The following is a 23,304-nucleotide window of genomic DNA, read 5'->3' as shown; positions in this document are numbered from 1 at the left end:
TGTTGCATGAGTGCCCTTTCATGCACTGCTTGTGTACCCACTTGTAAGATCACCCCATGCAATCACACATGCACTGCCTATGCAGCCACATTTATTATGCCTGTTTGTTGTCATCACTCTGCCCAGTTTCACTTGCACGCCACCTGCATTCTGCCCTGCCCGCCACTCTGAACCACTCCTGCTGCCAACGTCCCCACAATCGATCCTTTGCTGACCCTTAAGCTGACTATGGTCACACACTTGCATTATGCTAATGCAAAAGGTCCCACCTACGTGCCTCCCCTAATGGATAGGCGTACTTTTAATATCCATGCATTCTACCATTGTCTTGGGGTTTGATTGCTGGTAGCGGATTGGTTTTAAAAAAATACACCTCTGTACTATAATTTATAGGCATCGATGATTGAGAACGTAAAAGCCAGTAAATAAAGGATACACAAGATATTGATTACATGAGCAACTGGAAGCGGTTGAGGTATAATATCCCTCCCTTGGTGTAGATAGTGAGGAATTTTGGAAAGAAAAGTTTTATTTATCTTTTACCATAAGAGATTGCCTCTGGATTAGGAGTGCTACAGCCTCTAGGAGCTGCCACTGCACCAAGACAACTGCCTGCATAACATGTTGTAGCCAACTTGTGTCTCTCTTGCACACGACCTACATGTGCACATCAACCCAACCCCACCTCCATGCCTCTCTCCTATGTCAAGCTTCTCACCCACCTCCGTGTGTTGTTGCTAGCTGGTAGCTAGCACATCACATGCCACTTGCCATTGTATTGTCTGCTATCCCTTGGCCACTCTGGCGGCCGTCTGCCCAACCCATGACCGCCTACATTCTTCCCGAGCCACACTTGTCGGCATCAACGTCCTCCTCCTCGTCGTCATTGTCACTGCCATCATCATCGTCCTCGTCATCGTCATCATTGTCACTGCCATCATTGCCGCCATCACCGTCATCGTCATCATTGTCACTGCCATCATTGACGTCATCACCGTCCTCGTCATCGTCATCATTGTCACTGACATCAGTGCCGTCATCACCGTCCTCGATATCGTCATCGTTGTCACTGACATCATTGTCGTCATCACCGTCTTCGTCTTCGTCGTCATTGTCACTGCCATCATTGCCGTCATCACCGTCCTCGTCATCATCATCATTGTCACGGCCATCATTGCCGCCATCACTGTCCTCGTCATCGTCATCATTGTCACTGCCATCATTGCCGCCATCACTGTCCTCGTCATCGTCATCATTGTCACTGACATCACTGCTCGTTATCACCATCCTCGCCATCACTGCAACCCTCTTCACTCCATATGAATCAAGTTATGCTGCTGACAATCCAGTGGTGATCTGGCAATTTAGAGATTTATTTAATCAAATTAAATTCATTGGCGATGGATAACCTGAGATTTTAAGATAGTTTCTTAAATTATTTATCCTTAATTTTGCTGGTAAGTGGTAACAATCAAGTGATGACGTGTCATACTCTAAAGTGTATCCTGATAATTTAATTAAGGGAAATGTTGAATGATAAGGGAAGAATTCAATATCGTTTTAATATATTTAAGCTGCTTAATAATGCTGGTTAAGGAACTCACAATCCCTGTGATCAGACTGTTCTTCACTTTTCCTCTTCTGCAGCGAGGCGGTGAATTCGTCTTCATATCTTCGCAGCGTCGAAGGCAGGAGTGCGATCGATCGATCTCAGATGGGAAAGCTCATTGAATGTTACAAGGGCAGCGGTTTTCGGGAGGTTCGGCGAAGAGAATTGGGATTACTGCGGCCAGTAGTCTTCACGCGCTCGGCTGGAGGATCTGAGGTTCGTATCTCTTTAGTTGCTCTTTCGGATTTGCCGGACTGATATCTCGACAAAAAGATGTGTTTCTACGCCGATCTTATGATAAATTTTGGTAAGATTTAGTTATAGTTATAGCTATGAGGTGAACTAATCTTGGATGATTTCAGGATTCACCAGGAGGACTGGTCTGTTTTTTTTTTTGTTTTTATTCTCTTGTCGTCGTTATAAACGTTATTTATTAGTATTTGTGTTCTTAAGGGTAATGAATCAATCTCTCAGCCGCATTGAGTCGTGACTATGGTTTGCTTGGGCTGTACGTTTCTGATCTCTTCTTTTTTTTGGCTTTCTTTTTCAAAAGTAGTATGATTCTTGAAGAAAAATCCACTTCGATGTTATGAGAATAAAACCTGCCACAGACTCCTGCACATTCAACTTCGAAACTGATTTTCTTCGAATCTAATTCAAACGCATGTTAATCTGTGTCGTGCCAGCATACTAAACTTAAAGTTTTCTTGTCTGCTAAAATAAGATTAGTGGTGCAGATAATTTAGAATCATGGAATACTTAAATGATTATGTTTTTCTCTTTTATGATATACGTGGTGAGACCCCTGGGGTCGGAACAGAGGATCTGCCACGCGACTCCACTCTAATTATTAGCATTATTTGGCAATAAAAAGATGATATGAACCGATGGAGCTAGCATTTTTCTCTGGTTTGATGAGCTTTTATTTGAAAAGCCAAACCATCATAGACATGCAACCAGATGGAGCTCCACCAGTCTAGAGCCTTCGTTGCTTTTCACTTTTGTAGCCTTTTCTTATCTTTCAGCTCTTGAATGGCATCTGGTGACCTGGAAATTACTTCTGTGTTTGGTCCATCCCATTTTCTGAGTTCAGTAATTCTATAGTCTCTTTCTTCATGTGAAATATCTCGACCTCAGAGTGTAAGTTATGAAGAAGATGCAGAATCTGTGAGATGTATTCCCGTGTAGCTCCTAATGATGCCATTCAAGAGAAAAAGGACCTCTGAATCAAATGGTGCCTTTGGATCTTGACTCAGTGCTGCATCAATGGCTATGCTTTGGGGTTCCTTGTGGGTTTAACTGCCAGCTGTGAAACAAGTTGTGAATTTTTCCTAAAAATTTAACTTAATATTCCCTCACTGAGTCATATATTCAAATCCATTTGGGGCAGCCCTCTTTGTCATGGTATTTAGGAGACAGATCTGACTTCAGGCTGTGTTTTGTAGAAATTCTAAAAATCTCTATAGAGTCTCCCCATACCCCTCTCTCTCTCTCACTCATTCTCATGGGTTCTTCCCTTATTTCCCATCCTCTTACTGATTTCCCCATTTATTCTAATCTGATGGTCTGTTTCTTCTCGATTGTCCTCTCTTACGTGGTATTACAGATTTTCTTAAAAACTAATACAATATCCTCGTAGTAACTGATTGAGTGGGTCAGATATAGGTGAATAATTGGTTACAAACTGAAACTACTAGTCTGTGAACCCCATAAGACCGTGTAGCTCCATGACAGCAGAGGGGCTTTGGCAACTGCCTCATGGCATTCATCTTCGCCTGCCAGCTGTCATGCAGGTTTAATTGACCCAAAAGTAGATCCATGTCTTAAGGACTTGTTCTTGTTATTGAAAAGGAGTCAGTGCATATTGAAAATAACTAGATTAAGTAGGACTATACATGAAATGTGCATTTTGGCCCCCTCTTTTAGCCCTATTTCGCGTATTCCTTGGAGGTCTTCCTCTACTAACAGGTTTTTCTGGAAAACTTCATCTATCCTGTGTAGATGATAGTCAGATCTTTATTGTTTCTATATAATTTTTTGTCAAAATAATAAAATTATTAATGAGTGGGCATAACCAAGAAATAAACAGCATAAGGCTTCGTAGGTTTTTTCTGTCCAGATGCAGGCATCCTCGCAGATGTGAAAGATACCCAACGCCTCTCCGTGGCAGTGCCCAGATCATTGCATTTCCCATGCAATTCGAACTTACCTGACGAGGAATTTCACTACTTTATGACACTTGCATTTACCATCACCGTTCACCTCCTGCAAAGCCCTCCAGTATGCATGCCAGTTGCATTCTAGCTGGCTGTGGAACTTGAGGTCTGGAGTTCATTAGGGCTTGCCATAATGGGTACCCAGAATAGGAAATTCTGAAGTTAAATGTGCGGAGCAGAAGAAGTTGTGGATGGATGACCATTCGGAAGGCTCCCTTAGGTACACAATGAGTTCAAAATTCCGACCAGATGTATTTTAAAGGGAAGTGATGCACCTGTTTTATTGTTGGTATACACGTACTTTCCTAGTTGAATACTACTGTACTGGTTCTTTTTAGAAGAGCGATTTGGATGGACTGTGATGCAATTGAACACATGACATCAAATGCAGCCAAATTTCTCACATATCAGGAATGCGATTGCAGGAGAAAAGTAATAGCAACAGGAGGTGAGGTACTGCTTGTGACTGGAATCGAAGAAATGAGGTCCAACGTATAGGAAGGCTGAAGAACATTTTACATGTGCCCGTGTTGAAGGCAAAATTGATATTACCGCATAAATTAGTAAACGATATACTTTAAAGGTTATACTTGATAGTGATGGGCGTTACATGTTTGACATGGCCAAGTTCGGATGATTGGACCTATTGAAGAAGAAGATGAACTCCTAAACCTGGAGGATAATGATGGACTTGTCTCTCCCTTGGCATTAGGACTTGGATATGGAGCAGAAGATTGATTAGATCCTACTTTATCATTGTTGTGTTGGATATCCATCCTTTGATGTTTTCAAAACTTGGTTCCCCATTCTGTTTGATGGGGTGAATGCTACACTTGTACTTGGTACTGTGGGGGCAGAGAATTAAGCTCCCACTGTATTGCATATGCAGTGATGTATAAAGGTCTGTTCCAACGACAAGCTTTACTGTGACGCCGCAGGTTCATCATGTGCTGACTACTGTAGCAGATTCAGAAATCCTGGTCTTCTTCCAATCCTGAATCCCTCTTTTGCAGTTGTCAGAAATCATGGTCTTCCAGCAAAAAGGGGGTAAGGAAATGTACTAAAATACCAGTTTGCGCAATTGTTGATTCTCTATCTTACTAGAGACTCTGATTCATATAAAGCATTCCTTATTGAAGAAACCCAGAGGAGAAGGATGAGTTGAGAGGAAACTAAAATATTCTCATTAGGTTTTAGGTTCCACAACAGGAATACATATAGAGAGTAGGAGAGACCAGGAGAGAGAGTAAAGCAGGGGTACATAAGGAAAGGTAAAACAACATATTCAATAGTCCCCCTCAAACTGGCAAGTGGATATCATCCATTCCCAGTTTGCCGCACAATTCTTGAAAACGCGGAGCGGACAGGCCTTTGATAAAAATATCAGCTCTCTTCTGGGTGGAGGGAACATATGATATGCAAAATTGTCCAGACTCAAGCTTCTCTTTGATGAAGTGACGATCCACTTCGACATGTTTAGTACAATCATGTTGTACCGGATCATGGGCGATGCTGATAGCCGGCTTGTTATCACAAATAGTTGAGTAGATTGATCACACGACAGCTTCAACTCTGTGAGGAGATTGGTGACCCATAATGCCTCGCAGATGCCTTGTACCAGCGCACGAAACTCGGCTTCAGCACTAGAGCGAGAGACAAAAGGTTGTTTCTTGCTCCACCATGTGATAATATTCCCCCCAAGGAAGGTGCAGTAAACCGTGGTGGAGCGGCGGTCAACATGAGAGCCAGCATAATCCGCATCAGTATAGACATCTAACTGAAGGCCACCTTTACGCTTGAATTGAAGACCGAGACCAACAGTACCTTTGAGATAACGAAGTACCCGGTTGATAGTATGCATATGATAGGCCTTCAGAGAATGCATAAATTGACTTAAGACGCTAACATCATAAGTAATGTCAGGACGAGTATGAGTGAGATGGAGCAACTTCCCGACCAAGTGTTGATACCGTCCTTGATCAACAGCCTCCTCGTGATCCCCCAGAGAGAGCCGATGGTTCACCTCGATGGGAGTAGGAAGGGGTTGGGAGTCCGCCTTGCCAAGCTCTTGAAGAAGATCAGTAATATATTTCCGTTGGCAAAGGAAAATCCCAGCCGAAGAGTAGGCAACCTCAATGCCAAGAAACTACCGGAGTACACCAAAATGTTTAATGTCAAACTCACCAGCGAGATAAGTCGCCAAGTGGGCTGCGGCCGGTGAATCATTCCCATAATAATAATGCCATCCACATACACAAGAAGGATGGTGACTCCCCCGGACAGAGAATGACGGTAGAAAAGTGTATGATCACCATTGCATTGAGAGTAGCCAAATAATGTCATAGAGTGCGTAAAACGACCGAACCAAGCCCGAGGGGATTGCTTCAAGCCATAGAGGGCCTTCTTGAGACGGCACACCAAGGGAAACGCCGAAGAGGGAGCCGCATAGCCAGGAGGCAAGGCCATAGAAACTTCCTCATGAAGATCACCATGAAGAAAGGCGTTCTTGACGTCGAACTGCTGAAGAGACCGAACATGATGAGCGGCAAGGGCGAGAAGAAGACGAACCGTGTTCATCTTAGCCACGGGAGCAAACGTCTTCAGATAGTCAACACCAAATTGTTGAGTATAGCCCTTAGCCACAAGGCGTGCCTTGTACCTTTCGAGAGTGCCATCAGACTGATATTTGACAGTATAGACCCATCGACATCCAACGAGGTGCTTGCTAGAAGGTAAAGACACCAGATCCCACGTGCGGTTTTTGTCCAAAGCAGCCAATTCCTCGTCCATAGCGCGTCGCCATTCAGAGGAATCCAATGCTTCAGCCACGGTCTCGGAATGGCGATGGAATCAAGACGGGTGAGAAGAGCACGGTAGGACAGGGAGAGGCGATGGGAGGAAAGATAATTGGCCAAAGGGTATAAAGGTGTGGAGGTGCATTGGCGAGAGACTTTGAGGAGGCCAATAGGAAGGTCGTCACTCGCGGGAGGAGGGGTCGGTTCAGTATGGGATGGTGGCGGAGGGGTCGGGACAGAGACAGGCAAGAGGGGATGCGGATGGCGATGGTACGTGATTCCATCAAATTTTGAGGGAGGAGCCAAAGGAGAAGAAGAAGATGGAGAGAGCGCAGGGAGGGGAGACAAGGAGGGAGATGGAAGGGGTACAAGGAGATCCAGGGATTCATCACAGGAAGGAGAGGAGAAAGGAGAGGAAGACGAAGCAGAAACATAAAATGGAGTGGATTCATCAAAGGTGACATCTTTACTGACAATGAAGTGATGAGTAGAAGGATGATAGCACTTATACCCCTTTTGATGAGGAGTAACCCACAAAGACACATTTCAGCGCCTTACCGTCAAGCTTGTCCCGAGTAGGATGACGGTTAGGGACGTAGCAAGTGCACCCAAAAATACGAGGAATGAGGTTAGTTTTCAAGGGAACCGTGGGGTAGGCTTGATGGAGAGCATCAATGGGGGAAACATGGTAAAGAACACGAGAGGGGAGGCGGTTGATGAGATGGACGGCAGTGAGAGAAGCCTCGCCCCAGAAAAATTTAGGCATGTCCATGTGAAGAAGAAGGGAACGAGTGGTGTCAAATATGTGTCGAAACTTTCGTTCCGCAAGACCATTTTGTTGAGGAGTGTATGGACAGGAGGTTTCATGGACGATGCCATTAGAGGTGAAGAAGTTGTAGAGGTTGGAATTAACGTAATCACGGGCATTATCGGAGCGGAAGTGTTTGAAGGAGGTAGCAAATTGAGTTTGGATTAAAGCGTGGAAAGAGATGATAGTTTGGCATAGGTCGGATTTATGGTTGAGAAGATATGCCCATGTAACGCGACTAAAACCATCCACAAAAATCACCAAATATCAGGCGCCCGAAACACTCAGAACGGGACAGGCCCCCATAAGTCACTGTGAATGAGAGAGAAAGGGGACGACGAACGTGAAGGCGGATCAGAGGAAGGATATGTTGTGCGAGTATGTTTAGCTAACCGACATGGTTCACAAACAAACCCGTCCACAGGACATCCATGAAGTAAACGAGGAAACATAAGCTTCAAGATAGAAAAAGAAGGATGGCCCAAGCGACGGTGAAGAAGCCAAAGAGGTTCTGGCGCCACAGTTGAGAGAGCTAAGCCGAGAGTAGGGACCGAAGGGGAGGCGGGTGGAGGACGATGGAGAATGTAGAGGCCACCGTGCCCCTCAGCAAGTGTAGTCATCCGCCCCGACACCTTATCACGATGGAAGCAGGAATTAGGAGTAAAATAGACGGCTTGACCAAGATCTCAGAAAAGGTGATGAAGGGATAAGAGATTCAGGGTAAGACGAGGAACATGAAGGACATGGGTAAGGGTAAGAGTGGAGGACAATTGGACACTCCCCACACCGACCACAAGAAGGAGAGCACCGGATGCAGTACTGACTTGATGAGGACGAGGAGAGGGAGTGTAGGTAAGGAAACACGGGGAGAGAGGAGTCATATGGGCGGTGTCACCAGAATCAACTATCCACTGTACATTGGAAGAAGAATAAGGTGTACCTTGATGAACGAGGGAAGTAGAGTCCATTAATTTGGATTGAAGAAGCTGGCGGAGTTGGTCAATTTCATCATGTCAAAGCTGGGCTCCCGTTGAGGATGTGGCTTCAGCAGTTGGTGGAGGTGTCGCAGGAAGCGACGTAGGAGGAGGCGTGAACTGCCCGTAGGGGAGAGGAAGATGAGTCACCAAGTGGCTTTGATAAGCATTCTTCTGTTGGAGCTTGTAACATGTCTCCTTGGTATGACCTCGTTTCTTGCAATAGTTGCAGAAGATAGGGGAATCACCAGGGGCACCATGAACACCGAAGTAACAATGAATACCGAAGAACCGCTGAAGAATAGCCAAGGAACCAAGAGAACAGCCAAGATGGCGTTCGATCTGAGTTAATTGACCGTAAGTGGTGGGGTCTTAAGCTGCAGGGAGGAGGTTCACACAAAGATCCACCAAGGAACAACGAACAACGGTCGAAGAACAACCAAGATGGCTGTCGGAGCTGTCGTTGATGCCAAGGAACGGCGTAGAAAACTAAAGAAAGCTGTTGTCGATGCCAAGGAACGGAGACTTCTCAAAAAGGAGGACGAGAAGCCAGATCCTGTGGCCGAAGAAAGCTGACGAAGCTTGTCGCTCAGCTCGGCGGATCCCGTGGCCAAAGAAGGCTGTCAAAGGATGCTTGACGAGCTTGTAAGAAAGCTTGACGGCGGATCCCGTGGCCAAAGAAAGCTTGACAAAGCTTGAAGAAGGCAGCCGAAGGAAGCTTGACGAGCTTGACGAGCTTGACGAGCTTGACGAGCTTGACGAGCTTGACGAGCTTGACGAGCTTGACGAGCTTGAAAGAAAGTGATATGATCAGAAAGCTTGACGGCGGATCCTGTGGCCAAAGAAAGCTTGACGAAGCTTGAAGAAGATCCTTGGCGGAGCTTGAACGGTCTTGAACGGCTGAGCTATTCTAGTATGGCTCTGATACCATGAAGAAACCCAGAGGAGAAGGATGGGTTGAGAGGAAACTAAAATATTCTCGTTAGGTTTTAGGTTCCACAACAGGAATACATATAGAGAGTAGGAGAGACCAGGAGAGAGAGTAAAGCAGGGGTACATAAGGAAAGGAAAAACAACATATTCAATACTTATGAATCTAGACAGCAATAAAATTTGTTTGAAACTGTTCAAGAGGTTCTCTATCTTTTACAGAGCAGAAACAGTTCATGGATGACAAAATGAAAGCACGAGAAGGCAATGATCAGGGGAAATGGGTGGACTATCCCAAGAAAAAAGAGTGTTGTGTGTAAGTTGGCCTATATGTCAAGATATAACTCAGATGGAATGTTGGAGAAGTATGATACTGTCCTCTACATGTCATACAAAAGAAGGCCAAGGAAGGAACATCTAGATGAGAAACTGACTAAGGGAGCAATGGTCAACCTTGGGCACAGTGGGAGTCAACCAAGGGCTGACCCAAAGTCTACTGCATAAAAGAGCACAAAGGAGCATCATGTGAATTGGCACATGACGACCTAGGAATAAAAGGGCTACATCAGGCCCATTAAGGGAAGAAGGGAATAATAGCCCATTCGAGAATAAGGGCGGAAGGAGACGGATATAATGAGAAGGGGGGCCTTTTGAAAATGGGGAATTTCAAGAATCTGTTGGCGAGTCTCTCCCTCAAGACACAAGGCTGCATTCGCCTAGGCTAGGAGAAGGGTGACTGAGCTCCAAATCTCGGATCTCCATCGAAGGTGAAGTCGTCAGGATCGCTATACGGCTTGTTGGAGCTCAGTGTTGAATTTCCACCAAGCTAGAAGAGGTGCGTTCTGTTTCTTGATTGATACATTTTCTAGATACTACCGTATCAAAAATATAAGGCTTGACTGGTGGCAAAGGGCTTCACACAGAAGTAAGGCATTCAAAACTTTGAAACCTTTGCCCCAGTTGTCAAATTAACACTTCCAGAATTTTGTGTGCCTTGGTGGGCCACTTCAACCATGTGGTACATCAATTCCGTGTAAAAAGTGCTTATCGACTAGGTGAAATGGATACGTAATTTTACATGTCTCTGTCACCTGGTTATCGATTGACTGGACAAAGAAACATGGTATGTAGATTGGAGAAGGCTGACAATCAGTAAGGGGTTGGCATACAAGGTTTATGATAAGTTCCTTCAAAGGACTGATCAACCCAAGTGAAGGCCCAAGCAAGGCCACATGCGTGCAACTGGTGGTGCTCGTGCAGATTCAAATGAATAAAGGCGGGAGTTGAAGTCTATAAATAAGGAGACGAGGCATTTCCAGAATCAAGAGATAAGTAGGATATTTTGAGAAAGGATGAATAGGAGGTTCTTCCAGATTTTCAGCTCGTGGAAGCGAGATCCGATCCGTCTTCGCTCCACATCTCTATTGAGGGCAGGCCAATGTGGCCATCTTTCAGCATCTATCGTCTTCTCGTCCGATATTCTTTGGACACTACAATTTTTGGTTTTCCTTATTTTCTTTAATAGTGTATTTTTGCCAGAATTTCTGACTGATATCCTATTATCGAGAATCTGAGTCTCTTTGACTAGCTTCCATTGTTGGATTCTGCAGACATAGTGTTGTATAGACCCAAGACATTTCGGGTTCCTAACAGTTTACAAGTACCATGAAGAAGTTGGAATATATTAAGAGTATGACCAGACAGAGTTTACCAGAAACTGATAATGCTGATAAATTGTGACAATGTAAGTGTAAGAATGAGTCTGGCGCTGGAGTTTTTTACGATCTTGATGAGAGGTAGGAATTTAATGGTAATTCCTGTAGCACACTCTCCAAGAATAAAGTTCAGTCTAATGAAGCTACTCGGAGTCACTAACAATGGAGGATAAGAGAGAGAGAGAGAGAGAGAGAGATAGGAGGAGATGGATATACAGATGTGGAGGATCACACTGGATCGGTTCTTTGCCCTCTGGATGAGAGAATCTCTCAAGCTCCAGTACTGGGCGTAACCACTAGATCTTGAAAAAGATGTTCCTACCTTTATCCTGCTCCACTTTATTTATAGGCTAGATTTCCCACCATCCCACGATATTTGAATTGTCACGTGCAATCTAGGTGGCTCATGGTTGACTGCTCTGTCTCCTTTACTTCATGTGATAAGTCCAATGAAGGACCTAAATGGAGTTTGCCATAAAATCGCTGCAGAGGTAGTGTATTTCGTGCTCATTGAAGTTCCTGACTCTGGACATAACATTTTTTCCTCAGCATAAATTGTGGTCGATCTTCTCACTAAGGCTGGGAAGTTAGCATGTAAGACATTGCCTAGCCCCATGGATCCCAATGTGAAGATTTGGAGAGGGATGATAGCCCATAGGTTGAAAGAGATTAATATACTCGAATCTGTTAGGTCCCCAATTGTACTCCAATGATTCTTGATAAAAATCCAGCAGTTTTCACAGTAGAAGAGTGAGAATGTAGAAGAGAAGGAGATGGAGGGAGATGAAATGAGAAAGAGAGAGACAGCGGGCTGGACGACGTCATCGAGCAGGCAGGATGGACAACGCCGTGTGCTCGTGGTGACTCCTGACTCGGTCACAGGTCTGGACGTCTGCGAGAGAGATCAGGTTAGGAGGGGATTGAGACATGAAGTGGCCAATGGCACTTACAATAGTCAAAAGCCATCTTCTCCATCCTGATAGCTGGCTTAAGCAAGCCTGGCTATTGGGCCTTTGGCTTGGGCCAGGAACGACACTCGTAGACGCAATTGCGTATCGCATCAGAATCATACCAGACCTGATGATGCATTTTCTGCTGAAGTGCTTAGCCAACATACTTGAGATCCAAAGGAAGAATATTTACGAGTTGTCTATTGTGTGTTATCCTATTTAAAGGCCACAGTTGGACAGGGACTCCTTTAAGAAGACTTGAGATCTATGAGTAGGCCTTCATGCAGATTCCAATTATGATGTGTGTATCATTGATCGCAGGTTGACATCTAATTACTGTTCCTTTGTAAGGGAAAATCTGGTCGCATGGCAGTGTTAGAATCAGACTGATATCTCTACAGAGAATATTGATATACGACAAACTTCAACAGATGTATGATTTTTCACTTTCAAGAAAATGTCAATTGTTACCGGAATGCAGCAAATACTCAGAGGATCAAATGGATGAGAGATGATCCACAAGCAATGTAGCTTCCGTCAAGAGAGAGAGAGAGAGAGAGAGAGGATAAAGTGAAAGGTAAGACAGATATGGAGACAAGTCGAATCACTCTCATCTTCCTCTGAGGAGGATCTCCCGCTCAGCTCCTTGCTGCCACCAACAAACTTCTAGTCTTTGATGACTTATTTCCCCTTATTTATAGGCACGGATCTCGGCCGACAAGTGGCTTTACACGTTTTCTCACGTGGCACCGGTGAGGCATCTTCTCTTCTTCCTCTTCTCCAGGTAGGTGGGGGGAAGGCCCGTATCACAGACGGTACTTGCATGTTCCCATGTACAATCAAAGTTCTGGGCCCAGGCCTGACTGTGCCACCACCTGTGGATTAAAGATATCCTTCAGGAACTAAAAGTGGGAGTGTCAAGGCCAATTCAATTGAGCTGTGATACTAAATAAGCAATTTCCATTGCCAATAATTCTGTCCAGCATGAATGAATGGACCAAATATATTGAGGATTGATTGGCACTTTGTCGAGGAGAAGGTAGATGCTGGGATTATTGGGGTGAATTTTGTCTCTTCCGGAAATCAAGTGGTCATTGTCTTAACTAGTGTCTACCATGTGTGGTGTTTCAACTACTGAAGAGCAAATTAGAGATGGATTTTACCAACACCGAGCTTGAGGGGGGTTTTATCAATTTCTGTTTATGTCAGTTTCTGTAAACTCTTTACTTTCTTATTTGAAAATGTACCTTTAAGGAGATCCGAGAACTAAATGGATCTTCAACTGTGCCATGAGGAAAAAACTGTGCCAGACCCATGCTCTGTAACGTGAATTAATAGATGTTTTTTGTTTAGTGAATAGTATGATTGTTTGAAATGAACTCCAAGGGTGGGGACAGCTGTAACCCAAAAAGTGGAGGACATGGATAGGCTCCGTGTCACGACCTCACCGACGAGGGCCTTCCCATTACTGGCAGCACACGAAGGCTTATGGTCACACGAGCCTCTTCAATGGATCTTGTGGAGGACCCCGATGAACCACGACTCATCGTCGCTTGAAGAACGGGTCGATGCCAGAAACCCCGTCCCAGAAGGTCGGACAGCGGTTATCTTGTCTCTCCTGACTCCCTCTCTCACTATAAAGGGATGTGGGGTCCCTTGGGACAATCATCCTAGTTTTTCCTTTACGTAATATGCTCTTTGGATTATCAAGAGTTTCTGTTCTTTCTCTTTCTTATCTTCTGTATTCCGGTCATCGGCAATCTCTTGCTGTGACACTCCGCCCTGGAGCCTGACAAAAATGATCAGAAGAATTAGAATACATTGCTCACCCAATTATTTTATAGTGAATATTATGATTTTCCTTTTTTAGTTCTTCCTGCCTGACCGATCCCAGGCTGGCATGAAATTCGTGATTACCAGCTTGTGGGTGACTACTAGTCAACTGGGAATATCATAATTTTATATATCTGTCGGACTTTTATGTATTTTTTTAGCTTCGTGCATTTGCCACTGAATAAGAATTATTTCTGGGATCTTGATTGTTAAAAGAATTTTTCTGCTAAGTGTGTTTGTAAGTTGGTGCATTCTTCTCGTCTTAGTTCTTTTCTTCTTCACGGGACAGAAATTATTTATTGAGATAATATTATTTTGTTGGTGTTACTTGTTATGCTTTATCAGAATCACTTACTTGGAAATTCTGTTCATCAGACATTTGTGAAGAGGCTTGCCCCGTGTGGAGTGTTAAAGGGGCATCGAGGCTGTGTTAATACAGTATACTTTAGTCCATCTGGCGAGTTACTTGTCTCAGGCTCCGATGATAAACAAGTGATTTTCTGGAATTGGGCAGTTAAGAGCAAAAGGCTCTCTTATCATTCTGGTCACTCTGATAATGTCTTTCAGGCACGAATCATGCCATTTACGAATGACAGAAAAGTTATAACTTCTGCTGCTGACGGGCAGGTCGGTCTCATATATTTCCTGTCATTCTCTGACTCTTGCGTTTAGAAAATGCAGTGTGCTATTATTTGCAATCTACGCTCTCTCTCTCTCTCCTTTCCTTCCTCTCTCTCTCTCTCTATCTATCTATCTATCTCTTTCCTTTCCTTCCTCCCTCACTCTCTATCTATCTATCTATCTATCTATCTATCTATCTATCTCTTTCCTTTCCTTCCTCCCTCTCTCACTCTATTGGTCTCCTTCCCTCCCTCTCTCTCTCTCTTCACATTTGAGCCTTTTCTTGTGATTATTTCTTTGGAAAAAATGTTGATTAGAACAATACTTATCTTCAAAGTTTCTCCCCATGATCCTGAACAGGACTGTGGTGTCTGATCACCCCTGCCCTTTTGAGCAGGTCCGAGTCGGCCAGATATCAGACGATGGAGGAACCCTCACAAAAAAGCTTGCCACCCATGAAGGTCGGGCCCACAAGCTTGCCATAGAGCCAGGCAGCCCTCACATATTCTACAGCTGTGGGGAAGATGGATTTGTGCAGCATGTAAGCTCGAAGAACACACTCTTTGGGATTGGTGATCGGATAGGATCAGATCGTAGAGCCCAGATCGTGATCCAATATCTCTGATTCAATCGATCAGAATGTCATGATCACAATCATTTAGCCATTGATCAGACCTGAGGGTCGATCAATGGTTGGTTGCCTGAATGACCAGGTAAGTGGAATGGGCCGATCAGTAAGATCAGCCACCTCCACATAGCAAGGCCAATTAACCTCTCGCCCTCCCTGCCTTCTGAGGGAAGAGAGGGGGAAAAACATTTATCTGTCTTTCTTTGATAGTTCTTTTTATTCTTCGAATCATATGCCATCCAACTGATCAATTGTTTATTCTTTGATAATCTTCTTTTGATGATCAAGATCTCTAAATCGTGATAGGAAGTTTTGAATTATCGTACTTTACTAGATCATGATCTGATCAAGACATCTGATCGATGACCAACCCTTTCTCAACCTTCCCCCTCTTCCCTTTCGAATCTACTTCCTTTTTTAACCCATGCTTGATCTTTGCAGTTTGATCTGAGAACCACTTCAGCTACGAAGCTTTTCCAGTGCTCTTCATCAGCAGAAAGCAGACGACCAGTGCCTCTCAATGCTATTGTGATTGACCCCCGAAACCCAAATTACTTCTCAGTGGGTGGACTTGATGAGTATGCCCGGGTTTATGATATCAGAAACTATCGCTGGGATTCAACGGCTGACACTGACTGTCCAGTTGACAAGTTTAGCCCTCGCCATCTAATCAGGTCAGGAAGCATCAACATCACTGGCCTGGCTTATTCCTGCAAGAGCGAGCTGCTTGTCTCCTACAATGATGAGCTCATCTATCTCTTCCCCAAGAACATGGAGCCAGGCGAAGAGCCACAGGTAGGGAATAAGGATCCTGGACTCAGTCCCTTATTTTTCTGGTCTGGCCTGGTATGGTTATGAAATCCAATCATGATTAGATCAGATCACCTTTGATCGTCGGTGCCAAGCAATGCATTGATAAAAAGTGATCAATTAGATGGAATGGATCTTGATCATGCCGATGGGCCAATCTGATCCCTACTATGATTTGATCAAGGATCATTGATCGGATTGAACTTGTCATGCTGGACGATCCTCTGGTGGATGAAAGTGGAAGGGTATGTGTGCCAATGGAGAGCTGTCATCTGTCGATTACACAAAACATGGCCCTGACAATCGAAAGCATACCCAGCCTTTCCCTCCATTTTGCAAATATTTAAAGTGATCTGGCATGATCACAGATGGCGTGAACTCATGATCAGCAACCTTGATTGATCTACCATACTAGATCAAGATATCCAATCAACGCCATGGGCCCCGATCACGGTCCGAGCCCATTGTAGTTCGGTCAGATCGACCATGTTATGTAGCCTATCCCATCGATCATTTGATCAAACGGATTGATTGTCCCAATACTAGATCTAGTCCAAGATAAATTTGGTAGGATCCCTGAGTCAAAGTCAAGTCAGGTCCCACCATTCACTAATCACATCCGACACATTCCCTCAGGTTTTCTCAGGCCACAGAAATTCACAGACGGTGAAAGGGGTGAGCTTCTTCGGCCCCAACGATGAGTATGTTGCCAGTGGATCGGACTGCGGCCATGTTTATGTTTGGAAGAAGAGGGGTGGCGAATTGGTTAGAGTGATGGTGGGTGATAAGAATATCGTGAACTGCATCGAGCCACATCCCCATTTCCCTTTTATGGCGACCAGTGGGCTTGAGAAGAACATCAAAATCTGGACACCTACTGCTAGGAAGACGACTGCTGCACTGCCCAGCAATATGGATGAGGTAGATTTCTCTGCCACAGCTCTAAGTTCTGAACGTTTTATGCCATTCTTTCTGAGAGTTTTCATGTATTTTTATCTCTATCTCTCTTCACCCTCAGGGCCATGAGCCCTGAACTTTCCACAATACATCGTATGTGAATTCTCTCTGCCTCCACAGACCCAAGCCCTGGACTTTTTACTCCATTCTGCATGAAAATTTTAATGAATATTTATCACTCTTCACTGCCATGGGCCCAAGCCCTGGGCCTTTTACACCATTCGGTTTGAAATTTTTTATGAAAAGGTCAGGTCTTGGGCTCAATTTTCATGACCTATATATACATCTTCACCGCCATGGGCTCAATTTTTTATATCAGACTGTATGAAAATTTTCATGACCCATATATACATCTTCACCGCCATGATTTCTAGCATTAAACTTCTTTGACCAGCCGGTATGAAAATTTCATGCATTTTTATATCTTTTCTCTCTGTTACTTTTGCCCCAGGCCCTGGACTTTTAGCACATCCACAATCGTATCACATTCTGTATTTAGTCGTTTTATGGATTTTTATCTCTGTTGCAGTGTTGCTATTACCCCGTTATGTGTGAACATTTTCATTGATTTTTATCTCACCTCCCTCTCTCTCTCTCTCTCTCTCTCTCTCTCTCTCTCTCGTTTCATCCCTCAAGCCCTAAACTTCTGCCACCAGTCTAGATGAAAATTTCCATGAAATTTTATCTCTCTTTGCCACATGGCCCCGAGCCATGAACTTTTACACCATTCTGTATAAATTATTCCCTGAATTTCTATATCTCTTTCTGCTTCGCCACAAATATCCCAAGACCTGAACTTTTAACATCATTCTGTGTGAACATTTTCATGCGTTTTTTACTCTGTGTCCTCTTCAGATTATGGAGCAGAACAAGCAGGGCAGAGAAGACCAGTCCAACTCACGGATAACTCTCTCCCCAGATGTCATTATGCATGTTCTCAGGTTGCAGCGGAGAAGAGCATTGGCTATTATTGAACGAAGGGGATCTGGTAATGATGATCACCGTGACGATGATGGTGAGGATGATGATGATGACGATGATGGATTTGTTCTGGGGTTCACGGGGGGTGATGATCCTGCCGGAACTGAGATCAACCCCAGTGGCTGTTCCATTTGCTAACCCCTCATCGGTGTTCTTTCCTGGTATATAGTTTTCTTCTTTGCTGTTTCCTCTCATAGACACCAGAGCTAATTGTGAAATTGGCTAAAAAGCATCTGTAAAAATCCCATTTTCAGTCATAAAATAAAATAGCGGGCCTTAGAGCTTTATTCAAAGGAGAAGCATGAAAAGGGTCATTATACTGACGACGAGGATGATAATGATGATGATGAACAGGTCAAGTCATTTCTTTAAAGTCTACTTTTGCATTTTCTTATAGTTTGTTTGTTTAAAACTTTGAAATGGAGAACCCAAACCTATTTGTAGAATCCTCGTGAGCTGTTTGGAGCATCCACTTTAGTAGAAACAAAGAGTACAGATAAGGATTTTTTTTTAACAATTACAGATAAGGATAATAACTCTTATTATGAGTGGTTATCAAAATGATAGTAATAAGGGGGACTACTACGAAACAGCATGAACTCTCGTTTTTGTCAGCCAGTCCGCATAAACTTTCAGACATGTTCCAAAAATAACATGCACCAATAAGAAGACGCCAAGTGGCATCTTCTTGTTTTTTGTCAGCGATGGTCAACTGCTGACGTGGTAGCCAGGTGGACTCCACGGTTGCATCCACATCTCCGTCCGCCGCCGCCGCCCGTCTCCGGCCACCGGCGGCGATCCTCCCCCGAGCAATCAGAATTCCAAGATGGTCGTCTCCTACGAAGCCCTCCCGGCATTCAAGGACGCGCCGAGCTCGGAAAGGCCGAATCTGTTCATCCGGAAGGTGAATCTCTGCTGCGCGATCTTCGACTTCGCCGATCCGACCAAGAACGCCAAGGAGAAGGAGATCAAGCGGCAGACTCTGCTCGAGCTCGTCAACTTCGTCGCCAATCCCAGCGGCAAACTCCAAGAACCCGCGATCCAGGAGATCACGAAGATGGTCTCTCTGAACATCTTCCGGCCTCTGGTCTCTCCTCCGCGGGAGAACAAGGCCCTCGAGGCCTTCGACGTGGAGGAAGACGAACCCGTGATGGACCCTTCCTGGCCGCATCTCCAGGCCGTGTACGAGCTCTTCCTCAGCTTCGTCGCCTCCCCCGAGACCGACGCGAAGATCGTCAAGAGGTACGTCGACCACTCCTTCGTCCTCCGCCTGCTCGATCTCTTCGACTCGGAGGACCCCCGCGAGAGAGACTATCTCAAGACGATCCTCCACCGGGTCTTACGGCAAATTCATGGTTCACCGACCCTTCATCCGCAAGGCCATCAACAACATCTTCTACCAGTTCATCTTCGAGACGGAGAAGCACAACGGCATCGCCGAGCTGCTGGAGATCCTCGGCAGCATCATCAATGGATTCGCTCTCCCGCTCAAGGAAGAACACAAACTGTTCCTCGTCCGGGCATTGATTCCTCTGCACAAGCCCAAGTGCATGGCCATGTACCACCAGCAGCTGTCCTACTGCATCACCCAGTTCGTGGAGAAGGACTGCAAGCTTGCGGACACTGTGATTAGGGGTTTGCTCAAGTTCTGGCCCGTGACGAACAGCTCCAAGGAGGTGATGTTCTTGGGGGAGCTGGAGGAGGTTCTGGAAGCCACCCAGCCGGGCAGCGGCGTCGGCGGCCGGAGACGGGCGGTGTCGGCGGACGGAGACGGGCGGCGGCGGCGGCGGACGGAGACGGGCGGCGGCGGCGGACGGAGACGGGCGGCGGCGGCGGACGGAGACGGGCGGCGGCGGCGGACGGAGATGGGAGGCAGCGGCGGCGGACGGAGATGGGCGGACGGAGATGTGGATGCCACCGTGGAGTCCACCTGGCTACCACGGTGGAAGCCACCTGGCTGCCATGTCAGCAGTTGAACATCGCGGAGAAAAAAAATTAAGAAGACGCCATTTGGCATCTTCTTATTGGTGCGTGCTATTTTTTGAACATGTCTGAAAGTTTATGCTGCCTGGCTGACAAAAACAAGAGTTCATGCTGTTTCGTAGTATTCCCCCTAGTCATAATGATGTTGATGACCAGGTTAACTAACGTATTTCTATGATTGCCTCTATTCTAGCAGCTCTTTGCAACTGCCACTTTGGCAGCAAAAATAACCTTAATATGATAAAGATAATCATCATTAAAATGATGATGATGGCAAGGTCATCTGAATGTACTAAAAAATTCGGGTACATTTATTTTATTGGTTTCATTTGTTTCTAAATGGATAACAAAGCTGATTTCACAGCCTGCATGAACTTTTTGCAGCATCTAATTTGGTAACAAAATTTTGCTAATGACGGTGATCATAATCGTTACCTTACTGATCATGATAATGATGACAACTGAGTCAACCTGTTGCCTTCTGATCTTTTTCATCTATTCCCAATCTTCCGAATGGATATAGCACAACCTTTGTAGTACCCATGTGAATTTTTTTCTACGGATAGAAAAAGTAGCGCAGATGATAATAATAAAAAATATAATAATGATGATGATGATGATAATAAATGAAGATGATAATGATGAAGCAGTCATTGTTGGGTGCAGAAACATATGCCAGATTTTTAATGGCTTTTTAAGAAAGTGGGCAAAGGTCTCCTGAGATCGGCTGTCCTCCCTATATGTTTAATTAATCGACCCAAGGGATCCCCACACCCCTCATTCACCTCCCTCTAAACCAAACCAAGGCTAAGCTCTCCCTATCATGCACTATGCTGACCAGCAATGCGTCTATTCTTTGAAAATGACCTTGTTCTGGTGCAGCCATCCCAGTTTCTCCCCCTCAGGTATCCCTTCCCATAGTGTCCAATGACTCCTCTGTGGAAACGTCCACCCCTTTCACAGATTGGATGGTCCATGCTGCAAGCTTCATAACCTTGATTCTTATCATTCCAGTGAGATAAGACTTGACCAACTGAGATAAAATGGTTCCCAATAAAGATATATCCTCTATAGTTCGTAAACCTTATGAGGGAGGTTGTGGTTGGATATTTAAAAAGTCCTGATTACTTGATGAAAGGTTAGATATGAAATGATTTTCTATTATGACAATATAAGATTTGTGTTCAAGAAATGAAATTTAAGATAAGGAGATGAGACACAGATTTATACAGGTACAGCTGCTTCCTATACCAAATGAGTTCTCTCTCTCTTTATCTCAATCTATCTTATTTAAGTTAATTAAATTTTAATTTTTGAAAATCCACTACATTTCCTAGTATTAATTTCACATTACTTGAATATCAATTTACCTATCTCACTATCTATACATTTCTATCTCTATAAAATATAAGTTCCTGAATATGTATTAAAACCAATATATATATTCCACCCTATATTTAAGAAATGTAACTCAATCCAAATAAGTATTTATCTCACACTATATTCTTTAAACACTAGTTGTAAATCAGATAAATATACATTTCAAATAGTTCTATCTATGTCATTCTATATTTTCCAATGCCTCCCAATAAGTTGTATGCATTATTGAAATTGTAACTATTTCAATGATCAATACAGAACAAACACCACTTTCCTTATATTATAATACAATTAAAAATCTCTGCTGATTCCCAATACCATTAATATTGAAAACATTACGTTATTTATTAATCTATCTATTTCTCAAGCTGTCCCAACTCAAAATAATTAGTTTATCGATTTCTTTATCCTCATTTTTATTTCCTTGCATTATGATTCTCTCTTACATACTGCAGCGACTTCCCCTTAAGCTCAAGTTAGAAATACGCAGGTTAGTAATCAAGTATACTTCACCACCAATTTTTTTTTCCCATATCACATTCATAATTTTATCAATGTATTTATTAATATTATTATGATATAATTTAACATTCAGTTTTACTATTAATCATGAAACCACATGAATTTTGATTAAGTATATTATTAAATTGAGTTGTATTTTAAAAACAATTAATTGAGTTCCTCCATAGGAATCCAATGTCAATGTAAATGAATCCAATGTCAATGCTTCATAAATGAGTAAGATAATACATTGACATTGAATAATTTAAGTAAAATATTTTTACTCTGGTTAAATATTTTACTTTTATTAAATTCACTTATTTAAGAAATCTGATAGTATAAATCTATATAAATATTTGAAGGGAGAGTGAACTTCAAGTAGATATAGAAACCTGATCTTTGTTTTTTTTCATTTGTGAGGTCCATCTGAAAGGTGTATAACATTATCTGGGTGTCACATAATAAAGACATATAACTTAACTGTCCAAGGTATTTTTTGTTGGAATCAATATTTCACATTGGATCAATGATCCGTGATTAAAAATCCATATCAAATTTATATGACCAAAATGTTGTCAATTATGTTTATTTTATTAGTCAGTCCTTGTTGGATTTTTATTGGAGTTTTGGAGAAACTTTTTAAATCATAGATATTGTTTATTTGTACTTTAAAAAATCAAATATTCTTAAAAATTAACATTTAAGGGAAATAAACCATTAATGTTAAATAAATTTCTCTTCAATAAATATCATAAAATTTAAAAACTATTTCATAAAAATAATTTGGATCCATAGTTTTTGGTTTGATCCGTTTACCTTGCTATCATGTCTGCTAGGTATTGACTTTACACATTTTAAATCCAGATGATTTATTTATTTGTCGGATAGTCAATGGTTTTATAGACATATCTTCATATTTTAACATGGTTTTCATAAGCTCATATACTTTTGAGAAAATTGTAACTATTTTCATGAGTAATTTAGGCAATATATATTACGATTCAAAATTAATGAAAAATTATCTCTCTTTTATTCTAGAACAATGTGGTCTTTGATAGTTAAGAATAGCACATGTTAATATTTTTTGCAATATACATATAATACATGAGTGATTTTTCTAAAGAAAACTTCCTCATGGTGCAGAGAGATTGTGACATGTTTTATATGAAGGATTTGATGGATTTATGTGCCCTACCAGCCAAGCACACCCCTATGTCTAGCATATGTTCATTTGAAATAAATTCTTATTGATTATGGTTAAAGATTTCAAATAAAACATGTGATAACTAAGTGAATAATGATAAAATCATGACACAGTGGCCATTTTAACCATGTGTTATATATATCCATATTCAAAGGATATTTGATAAGGATATCAAAACATATAGATAGTATAATGGTATGTTATTCCCATAATATCATGAGAATGATAGATCCTTTTGCCATTGGTTTTGAGACAAAAAATATAGTGGGTGCATTTCAGGAAAAGTGTTTTCTGAATTGATCTGTATGGATCATTGAATTGTATTATATGCAACTTTCAATCTGGTTGATTCATGTCATGGTTGTGTTTATGGTCTATATACCTAAGACAACAACTATATCTTATGGAT

The 23,304-nt window shown here is 43.0% G+C and overlaps 1 protein-coding gene and 1 pseudogene across 2 annotated transcripts; both read left to right on the top strand.

Moving 5' to 3' along the window:
• The first annotated feature begins 1,599 nt into the window (after positions 1 to 1,599).
• Positions 1,600 to 18,120, top strand: LOC144715547 (Transducin/WD40 repeat-like superfamily protein). Of its 2 annotated transcripts, XM_078590478.1 has the most exons (7): positions 1,600 to 1,825; positions 14,206 to 14,457; positions 14,849 to 14,992; positions 15,521 to 15,874; positions 16,526 to 16,810; positions 17,702 to 17,988; positions 18,082 to 18,120. In XM_078590478.1, exons 1-6 carry the CDS (start codon positions 1,715 to 1,717, stop codon positions 17,963 to 17,965), a joined length of 1,410 nt encoding a protein of 469 aa, XP_078446604.1. In that variant the 5' UTR covers positions 1,600 to 1,714; the 3' UTR covers positions 17,966 to 17,988; positions 18,082 to 18,120. The 2 variants fall into 2 exon arrangements, with proteins under 2 accessions (XP_078446604.1, XP_078446603.1); XM_078590477.1 differs by having other exon boundaries at positions 17,702 to 18,120.
• A 147-nt stretch (positions 18,121 to 18,267) lies between these two features.
• On the top strand, positions 18,268 to 20,150 carry LOC144715548 (serine/threonine protein phosphatase 2A 59 kDa regulatory subunit B' eta isoform pseudogene; annotated as a pseudogene).
• The last annotated feature ends 3,154 nt before the right edge of the window (positions 20,151 to 23,304 follow it).

Source organism: Wolffia australiana, chromosome 19 (genome assembly GCF_029677425.1).
Source record: "Wolffia australiana isolate 7733 chromosome 19, ASM2967742v1".
Taxonomy (NCBI): Eukaryota; Viridiplantae; Streptophyta; class Magnoliopsida; order Alismatales; family Araceae; genus Wolffia; species Wolffia australiana.
Note: the sequence above shows the minus strand (reverse complement) of the source record. Positions and strands in the feature narration are given on the sequence as shown.